General features: G+C 39.8%; 2 protein-coding genes across 2 annotated transcripts; one reads left to right on the top strand and one right to left on the bottom strand.

Annotated features, from left to right (window-relative positions):
* The first annotated feature begins 5446 nt into the window (after positions 1-5446).
* Positions 5447-7823, top strand: LOC107799376 (exocyst complex component EXO70B1-like). The gene has a single exon (XM_016622480.2). The coding sequence runs from the start codon at positions 5721-5723 to the stop codon at positions 7587-7589; it is 1869 nt and encodes a 622-aa protein (XP_016477966.2). The 5' UTR covers positions 5447-5720; the 3' UTR covers positions 7590-7823.
* LOC107799377 (GDSL esterase/lipase At1g58430-like) lies at positions 5536-9571 on the bottom strand. Its single transcript, XM_016622481.2, has 3 exons — positions 8766-9571; positions 8381-8636; positions 5536-8276 (listed from the first exon to the last, which is right to left on the bottom strand). The coding sequence occupies exons 1-3, from the start codon at positions 9357-9359 to the stop codon at positions 8068-8070; spliced, it is 1059 nt and encodes a 352-aa protein (XP_016477967.2). The 5' UTR covers positions 9360-9571; the 3' UTR covers positions 5536-8067.
* Positions 9572-9815: the final 244 nt, after the last annotated feature.

Raw genomic sequence — 9815 nt, 5'->3', positions numbered from 1 at the left:
AATAATCTATGTTATCACCAAGAAATTGAATAAGTTTTTTCCTGAGTTCGAGGGTTAATCCCGTTCCCAGGTATACCTTTCGCTCGGGCAGGTACTCGATCAATATAACCTATTCCAGCTCTTCGACCGTTGATTCGGTGGCGTCAGTATCTTCAGGAACAACAAAAGTTCGAGGGGTCAGAAAATCCTCCCTTTCTTCTTCTATCTCCTGCTTCCCCGGTTCGGTCGAGGCTGGTGGCTGTGATTGCTATTTGACTTCCTATTTATCTTTGATGCACGACCTTTCCGAAATTGATAGTGTCGATATCGGTGTTACCTCATCGACCGCAAACATTTCCTTTGCAGCATGCTGCTCCCCGTATACTATTTTTACACCGTCTGATGTCGGAAATTTTATCATTTGGTGGAGAGTCGAAGGGACTGCTCTCATATTTTGGATCCAAGGCCTTCCGAGTAGGGCATTGTACCTCATGTCGCCCTCGATCACGTGGAACTTAGTATATTGAATGGTTCCAGCCATGTTCACCGGTAGAATAATATCCCATTTGGCTGTTTCACTGGCCATATTGAAGTCGTTTAGGACCCGAGCTGCGGGCACGATTTGATTTTGTAGGCCAAGATTCTCCACGACCCTCGATCGGATGATATTAGTCGAGCTACCTGGATCTACTAAAACACGCTTAACTTGAACTTTATTTAATAAGACAGAAATTACTAGAGTGTCATTGTGGGGCTGAGAAACACCTTCCGCTTCTTCGTCGTTGAATGATAAAGTGCTTTCGGGCACATAATCTCGGGTTCATTTTTCCCTAGTAATTGATACCTTATTGCGTTTGAATACGGGTCCCTGTGGAATGTCGACCCCACCGACGATCATATGAATGACATGTTGGGGTTTCTCCTGTTCATTTTTCCTATTGGCATCTCTTTCTCTGAAATGATTCTTGGCTCGGTCGCTGAGGAACTCTCGAAGGTGGACCTCATTGAATAGACGGGCTACCTCCTCCCTTAATTGCCTGCAATCCTCGGTTTTATGACCATGCGTGCCATGATACTTGCATATCAAATTTGGGTTTCTTTGAGAAGGATCCGTTTGTATGGGTCTGGGCCACCTAGTATCTTTGATCCTTCCGATTGCCGATACAATGCCTGATGCATCAATGCTAAAGTTATATTCCGATAACCGAGGTGCTTTCGTGGGATCGGCGTACTTGTCAAAACCACTCTTGCTCATAAGTCCCCAAAAATTCTGTCCTCGATCACTTCTCCGATCGTTCCGGGCGGAATTGCGTCCTGAACCATTATCCTTATTGTTCCTTCGATCTGCGGTATATGGTTGATATCGGTCTCTATTCGACCTTGGCTCCCTGTCGACGTCCCTCTGGTTTTTAACTGACGACATGTTTGGATGTGCTGAACCGGAAGGGGCTCCCAATTGATCGTCCTCGACTCTGAACTTCGATTGGTATCGATTGTGCATATCTGCCCAAGTTACAGCTGGATATTCAATCAAATTTTTTTAACTGATGTGATGCTATCGAACTCCGCTCGTTCAACCCTTGGGTAAAAGCTTGAACGACCCAATTATATGTGACCGGTGGCAACTCCATGAGTTCCATTTGAAATCGGGACACGAACTCCCTCAGCATTTCATTATCCCTTTGTCTTACCTTGAAAAGGTCTGATTTCCTCGTTGCGACCTTTATGGCCCCGGCATGTGCCTTTATGAAAGAATTTGCTAACATGGCAAATGAGTCGATGGAATTTGGTGGCAGGTTATGATACCAAATCATTGCTCCCTTCGAAAGGGTCTCTCCGAATTTTTTCAACAGCACAAATTTGATTTCATCATCCTCTAAATCATTACCCTTGATGGCGCATGTATATGAAGTAACATGCTCGTTGGGATCGGTGGTACCATTATATTTGGGTATATCTGTCATACGAAACTTCTTTGGAATAGGCTTCAGAGCCGCACTTGGAGGAAAGGGTTTTTGTACAAACTTCTTTGAATCCATCCCTTTAAAGATTGGCATTGCCCCCGGTATCTGATCAACTCGAGAGGTTTATGTCTCCACTTTTTTATCGTTGGCTTTGATTCTCTTCTCCCCTGATTCAATTCTTTTGGTGAGCTCCTCTAGCATTTTAATTATCGAAGGATCAGTCCCTGATTCGTTACCATTCGGCCTCTCTGGTACCGGCTCGGTACGGCGAGTAATTTCTGACTCGACCCTATTCGGAGCTCTATGTTGATTTTGTAACTGAGCAATAGCGGCTTGCTGAGCCTGAAGCATCTCAAATATTACTTGGAGACTGACTCCCTCGTCTCCTCTTCCCTGTATTCCTTGGCCACTAGATCGGTCTTCTCTGCATACACTCCCATCGAGATCTGCGCCTAGGTCCGCATTTAGAGCAACGTTCGAACTGACATCGACGGGGTTGGCAACCGGTGCTCCCCCGTGATTAGCCTGTGGCACTTCGATTCCTGGAGCAATCACATTTTCGTTTTGACCATGGAATCCGAGGCCATTGTCACCGTGTGTGGATGCGTTTTGTGAGTTTGACACGTTTTAACCTGAAAGCAAAAATACTTGACAAGAACAAGCGTAAAGTAGTGTGTTTCACCAGAATAAGTACTGAAAAAATCACTATTATTATTAGCCCCATGGTGGGCGCCAAACTGTTTATCCTAAAATTTCAAGTAACAATTAAACTTATTTAGTGATTTTAAGGATACGTGATTCAATCCAATAATAATTGATAAACAAGGAATTTAATAGATAATCTGACTAATAAAATAAATCAAACCAGTATTCTAGCAGTGCTTTCGACTTCGATTTGAGATGGTCTCGAGGTTGAGTCACAAGAACAATAAAGAACAGAAAATAAATAGTGATGAGCAGTAATAGATAGTAAGCGAAATAGAGAAAGTAGTGTATGTGTATATGATTTTCAGTGAATCCATCCCCTCTACAAATGAGTGGGGTCCCTCTTTATATAGTAGAGGAATCCTAAATAAGGTACAATTCTAATAACGGAAACAAATCCCATGATTGGCGTCAATAACCGCTTGATTCGATCTGTTCCGTGATTTCCGCCGAGATCTTCGGTCGGTTGCTAATATCTCGCCATTCCGTTATTATACCATACTCGAAGTCGGTCATGCTCGGTCTCAATATTCAGCGAGCACTTCGATCTTCATGCTTCATATTCTGCCATTGAGTTCGAGCCTGGTCTATTACGGGCTTACTTTCGAGGCAGCTCCTCGTGCTTATGAAATCTGACATGCCCGATTTTGACCATATACAACTATGTTAGTAATTGTATTTTCTACTATCATAGATAACCATCTTCAATACCAAAAGCACAATGCTTCTCCCTAGAGAGAAAGTAAAATAGACTTTTCTTATTCGGGGGGAAAAAAACATAGTTGGAACTTGGAAGATTTTAGTTTGACCAATCCAGTGACTAAGAGACGATAATTTAAACTGCAATTTACGCTTGAATCTCCCCTCATTCATGATTAACTGTATGTATAGAAAACAAATTCGTTTTACTTTTGACGGAAATAAAGACTTTCTTACTTTCACATATGCAAGCCGAACAAATAGTTAAATGAATCGCAAAACTCAAGCACGACATCTCTCACTTGTTTTAGACCTAACTTACCATAGTACAATACCACCTTCGTTTCAATTTAGATAACCTAGTTTGACTCGGCACGGAGTTTAAAAAAAAGAAAAACTTTTAAAATTTTGATTTAAAAAATTTAAGGAATAAACGCTTTGTGGGGTCATTATATTTGTGTGGTTATAAATATTTTTATTAAATGAGTCAAATGAAGAGTTTTAGTGGGCGTTTGGACATAAGAATTGTAAAATTTCGAAAAAAGTGAAGAATTTTCAAGTGAAAATGGTATTTGAAAATTAGAGTTGTATTTGGACATGAATATAATTTTGAGGTGTTTTTGAATTTTTGTGAGTGATCTGAGCGAAAATTTTGAAAAACAGCTTTTTGGAGTTTTTAAAATTCATCTTCAAGTGAAAATTGAAAATTTTATGGCCAAACATTAATTTCGAAAAAAGCGAAAAAATATTCATGGCCAAACGGGCTTTTAAAATTAAATTATTTCAATTATAGAGATGTATCATTCTTTTTGAACGTGTGTCATCTAATAATTTGTAAAAAAAGCTTCAAACTTCAAGTAATAAGACATAAGTTCAATATCTCAATGTTAGGGCTGCTTATCGGGCGGATCGGGTGGTTATTTACTCTTAACGGTTCGGCTTATCAGTTATCGGTTTTTAAATGTATTAATCTGCTAGCCACCCGATAAGATATCAGACGGATTGGTATCGATTTAGCTATTATCGGGCGGTTATCGGACCACCCGATAATTAAAAACTTATTTGGACTGACTATTTTTATTATGAGATCGAACTAAAATTAAATAAAAGGGCTACTGGAAACACCAAGTATAAATATTCAGGAATACAGAAAAAAATCACTAATAAGTGAAAAGCCAAAAATCAAATATTTAATTCTAATGTAATAAAACTAATACGCAGATTAAGCAGCAAGTAAGATGGCAAAAGGTATATTCTTTGCCGTCAAGAATCGGTTAATGATTAACTTAAATCTACAAAAAGCACAATGATTAACATAGATCTACAAAAAGCACAAACTAATACATGTAAACTGAATTTATAAGAAATAAGGAAAGGAGTTGTCACATCGGCCATCCAGATATCAATAGCAGGGTCTTCTCCCATACGCATGAGCTTCCACTTATCGCTGAGCTACTGAGCTACCTATAAGAAATATCGATCATTGGTCCACATAAGTGCTTCATTCATTGTTATGAGCGCCAAACCTATTCAAATAGCTTTAATGGAAACTTACATCTGCTGCTCTAGCTATGGCGAGAGGGAGACAGCGAGTCGGCGAGAGGGAGAGGCGAGACGACGAGTCGGCGAGAGGGAGAGGCTTGACGACGAGAGGGAGAGGCGAGAGGGCTGAGTTCTGAGATTCTAAGAGAAATTAAGAATAGGGTTTCTAGTCTAATAGAGTAATACAATGGCAGTGGTCAGTCAATTATATATGGTAATTTTATTACTTTAATATACATATTAATATATGGATAAAAATAAATATATATATATATATATATATATATATATATTCTTAACGGGTTAACGAATTATCCGTTAAGAAAATTGAATAATATATATATTCTTAACGGGTTAACGAATTATCCGTTAAGAAAATTGAATAATTCATCCCCAAATTGATAAGTCGTTAATAAAAAAAATTCAATCTGTTCCCCATCCGTTAAATTATTAATCCGATACTAATAAACCATTAAGCCACTTATGCGGTTCAATTTTCGATTTCGATTCGATTTTAAACCCCTCTGCTCGATGCAGCACTTCGTTTCGTTAGTGAAAATGAAATTGCTTTGCAGATGCAATAGTGGTGGTTTCTGTATCACCTTCTTTTAATAAAAACTCTTGAACTGCTTTTTTTAATATTCCGCTGTATTTAACAGAAAGCGTGTTTTCTTATGACTTTCCTGTGGGTCCCCCATCTCTTCTCTTCACATTTCTTCTTCAAGCATCCCACTTTCTCCCACAAATCCAAAAATATTTCAGATCATTCAAAGGAAAACCCCATTAGTAAATTTGGAAAACCCAATAACAGAAGCATTTTCACTTTTATACATGGCTGAAAATGGCGAAGAAAAACTCATAGCTGTTGCTCGTCATATTGCTAAAACTCTTGGTCATACTGATACTATGACTGATGATATTCTTCAAATCTTCTCTAGTTTCGATAATCGTCTCCGTGAAAAGCTCACTGATGATCAGCCCACTAGCTGTGCTTCACTTGAACGAACCCTTAAATCCCTTCACCGTCAGATCTCTCGTTACGTCTCCACCGAACATCCCTTATGGTCCGATTCAGCTGATTCTTCCTCTTTCCTTGATTCCCTTGACGAATTAATAGCCACAATTCGCGAGTGGAACCCTATGGCGAGTGACAAATCCGTTTCTGCTTGTCTTGATAAAGCTGAGGATTTACTCCAACAAGCTATGTTCCGTTTGGAGGATGAGTTCAAAACCCTCATGCAACGCGCTGCTGAGTCCTTGGATCTCACGCGCTACCAGAACGGCGAACCGGCAGCGAATCTGAACTACTCCTCTGATTCCGAAGATGACAGTGACATTCCTGTAGCACATCCGGTTACAGATTACGACATCCTTATTGACGCTTTACCGGCGGGAACCGTCAGCGATATTCACGAGATCGCAACAAGGATGGTGGCCGCCGGATACGGGAAGGAGTGTTCGCACGCGTACAGCGCCTGCAGGAGAGAGTTTCTGGAGGAGAGTCTGAGTAGACTGGGGTTGCAGAAGCTGAGTATTGATGAAGTGCAGAAAATGCAGTGGACTGAGCTGGAAGACGAGATTGAGAAATGGGTCAAAGCGGTCAACGTTGCGCTCCGGATTCTGTTCCCGAGTGAACGCCGTCTATGCGATCGCGTCTTTTTCGGATTCAACTCTGTTTCTGATCTGTCATTCATGGAAGTTTCTAGAGGTTCTACGATTCAGCTTCTCAACTTTGCTGATGCTGTTGCCATCTCAAGTCGGGCACCGGAGAGACTTTTCAAGGTGCTGGATGTTTATGAGGCGCTTAGGGATTTGATGCCTGAATTTGAATTGTTGTTTATGGATCAATATTGTGTGTTATTGAGGAATGAAGCTTTGACTATATGGAGAAGATTAGGTGAGGCTATTAGAGGGATTTTTATGGAGTTGGAGAATTTGATTCGCCGCGATCCTGCCAAAACGCCTGTTCCAGGTGGTGGGCTCCACCCGATTACTCGATACGTGATGAATTATCTCCGCGCAGCTTGTCGATCCCGGATTTCTCTTGAACAGGTTTTTGAGGAGTCTGCTAGTGCTGTTGATTATAGAGGAGAAGTGGATCATAGAGCGCTTTCATCGTCGCCCTTGGCTGTTCAAATGGCGTGGACCATGGAGTTACTTGAGAGTAATCTGGAAGCAAAATCCAAGATTTACAAAGACTCTGCTTTATTGGCTGTTTTTATGATGAATAATGAAAGATACATTGTTCAGAAGGTTAAAGATAGTGAGTTGGGATTACTTCTAGGTGATGATTGGATACGGAAGCACGCATCCAAAGTTAAGCAGTATCATGTCAATTATCAACGAAGTTCATGGAGTAAGGTTTTGGGAGCTCTGAAGATTGATAATAATGCCATGTCGCCTACTGGAGCATCAAGGTCTTTGAAAGAAAAGCTTAAGTTATTCAATTCCTACTTTGAGGAGATATGTAAAACACAATCCAATTGGGTAATCTTTGATGAGCAACTGAAGGAGGATTTGAGGAATTCCGTAGCTGGGATTTTGTCTCCAGCATACCGCAACTTTGTTGGAAGGTTGCAGAGTAGTCACGATGCTGGGAGGCATGCGGAGAGGCATGTCAAGTTTAGTGTGGAGGATCTTGAAGCTCGAATTACTGAGTTGTTTCAGGGGAACAATGGATCAGTTGGTGGCAGGAAGTGAGTACAAAGTCTGTAAGCAAGTGATTGCATCTCTTGTACCATATATGTATGCTAGTTTAGCTTTTAGAAATTTTGTTGTATGTTCATGTAATCCTGGTCAATTATGGCCTTTGTCAATTGTGCCTTCTAATATTTCTTGTACGCATTATCTTAGGCTTGATTAGTTGCTTGTGTTGGAAGAGCTTTGTGCCATATGGCTAGTTAATACTTTCAGAAATGAATATGACTTTTAGCGTTTATCTCTATTGCAATCTTTAATCGGAACTAAACCTTCTCTGACGAGAAGACAATATCTTACCAGACAAGAACAAACCTTCGTCGAAGCTACTCATTTTCCTTAAACATGCACTTTAAATGACTTCATTCATATTGAAATTTAATAAGATATCCCGGTAACCGATTTCAGTACTAGGTCATACATATTTGTAACTTTGCAGTTCCAGAATACTTAGAAGGAACTTGAAGTTTGTATAAGTCAATTAATGGGTTTTGTTGTGTGATAGTTTGTGATGCAGTAGTTTCTTCATTGCCATATTGGAAAGATACCGGTAGGCTGATTCACCAGGATGTATACTGTCCCAGAACAAGTATTTAGAAGCATTTTTGCAGACAGGACGGTGTTTGTTACAGAATGGACCTGCTTCATAGGTACCACTGCCACAGCACCCTCGTCTAGTTTTCACAAATCCTGTCAAATCGATCTTTTACATCAGAAAAGATGATGCTGTCTGTTCATAAATATAATTTTGTTTTATATTGCTTAAGGGAACTTGGAGGAGAGTGGAAGCCTACCATATTTTTTTGGATGCTTGATCATGTGCATGAAAGGATGATATGTATCTGAATACAATACTTTGCTTCCTGAAAGTGCTGCTTGTACTTGTTTTAGCAACCTTGTGAGTTTCGCATTATAGGATTGAGCATCAAAATTCTCCTCTTCAATGCACTTTCTGAGCAATGGGGACTTTGCAGTTATTTGTATTGGAAGACAGCCAACAGGAGGAAGCCCGGCAACAAGCATCTTACGACATCCAAGATTATATAGATCCTGAAAAGGTAATGTAACAATAAATGTTTTTATTTTTCTCTACCTGCAATTTAGTATATGATGTCTCACTGGTGGTTGGATATATGACTTTGGGATTTGGGGGATCAAATAAAGATGGACTTATATTACCTCTACAAAGTTCTGGAGCTGGATCTGCAAAAAATCTTGATATCCAGTTATATTAAATTGATTCCTCCTTGTTGGGATATCATAGAAGTTGAAGATGAAATCGTTAGTCCCTGCACTGATGATAACCAAAGCAGCACTGACAATTTTTTGAGCTTTCTCTTCTCCTACAATCTCCTGGAGCTTCTCTATGTAGCGCTCAAAATATTTGATTTGCTGGGACATGGGGATTGCTTTAGATGCGGCTGTGGTTAGGTCGTCGTATCCAGAGCCAGCAGATGCAAAGCTGACGCCAGTTAGAAGATCATGTTTTGATAGATATGGTTGTAGAAAAGGAGGAACATATTCCTTCAGGCCTAACATGGATGCTAAAAAGTCAGGAACAAGTTTTCCATCTGAAAACCTTCCTGTCGGAATCCGGCCAGGGAAGTTTTCGCCATAAGGCCGATGATTACCTTGAAATATCGTAGAGATGTAATTATTGTTGCCAGTATCAACTGTTGAATCTCCAAAGATGAGGATGGCTGAGAACTTGGGCAAAGATTTGCCATTGCAGAGTTGCACCAACAGGATGAAAAAAAAGCTGGTAATACCCATGGACAAGATGGTAGGCCTTCTTGGTTGTTCAAAATATATGCATTGGCTCTTATCTGGAACTGAAAAGTTTGACTAGTCCTTTGTACGTAGTTGAACAAAAAAAATGTCCTATTTATGGTTCTGAAAATTACTCGTATATTGGAGGAAAATTAAATATGCCTATGGTTTCATCAAATTATAGGATTCGAAAGTATTAATAGTTGCGTAGACCTCATTAATAGTTAGTGCAATTGCTGATTAGACTATATTAATGAAGGGCACTAAAAACCTGGAGACACTGGTCCCTCGTTTGATCTATTATTGACAGTCAACTTATTCATTATTAATTATTCAATGAGGGTAATATTACATAGATGAAGCGCAAATTGAATTAATTCTTTAGTGATCTTTCAGATTGAAGGTAATCCTTAATTCTTGACCACTAATGGGAGCGCTATTTGAGGTTTGTCTCAACAT

This window comes from Nicotiana tabacum, chromosome 2 (genome assembly GCF_000715075.1).
Source record: "Nicotiana tabacum cultivar K326 chromosome 2, ASM71507v2, whole genome shotgun sequence".
In the NCBI taxonomy this organism is placed as follows: Eukaryota; Viridiplantae; Streptophyta; class Magnoliopsida; order Solanales; family Solanaceae; genus Nicotiana; species Nicotiana tabacum.
The sequence above is the reverse complement of the archived record's forward strand: the minus strand, read 5'-3'. Positions and strand labels throughout refer to the sequence as shown.

Excerpts from the sequence above, each read along its gene's own strand:
- LOC107799376 (XM_016622480.2), top strand. The coding sequence starts at position 5,721 with ATGGCTGAAAATGGCGAAGAAAAACTCATAGCTGTTGCTCGTCATATT.
- LOC107799377 (XM_016622481.2), bottom strand. The coding sequence starts at position 9,359 with ATGGGTATTACCAGCTTTTTTTTCATCCTGTTGGTGCAACTCTGCAAT. Across the intron at positions 8,637-8,765 it reads AGCTCCAGAACTTTGTAGAG|GATCTATATAATCTTGGATG; the intron begins GTAATATAAGTC and ends TTACCTTTTCAG. Across the intron at positions 8,277-8,380 it reads CAAGCATCCAAAAAAATATG|GATTTGTGAAAACTAGACGA; the intron begins GTAGGCTTCCAC and ends TCGATTTGACAG.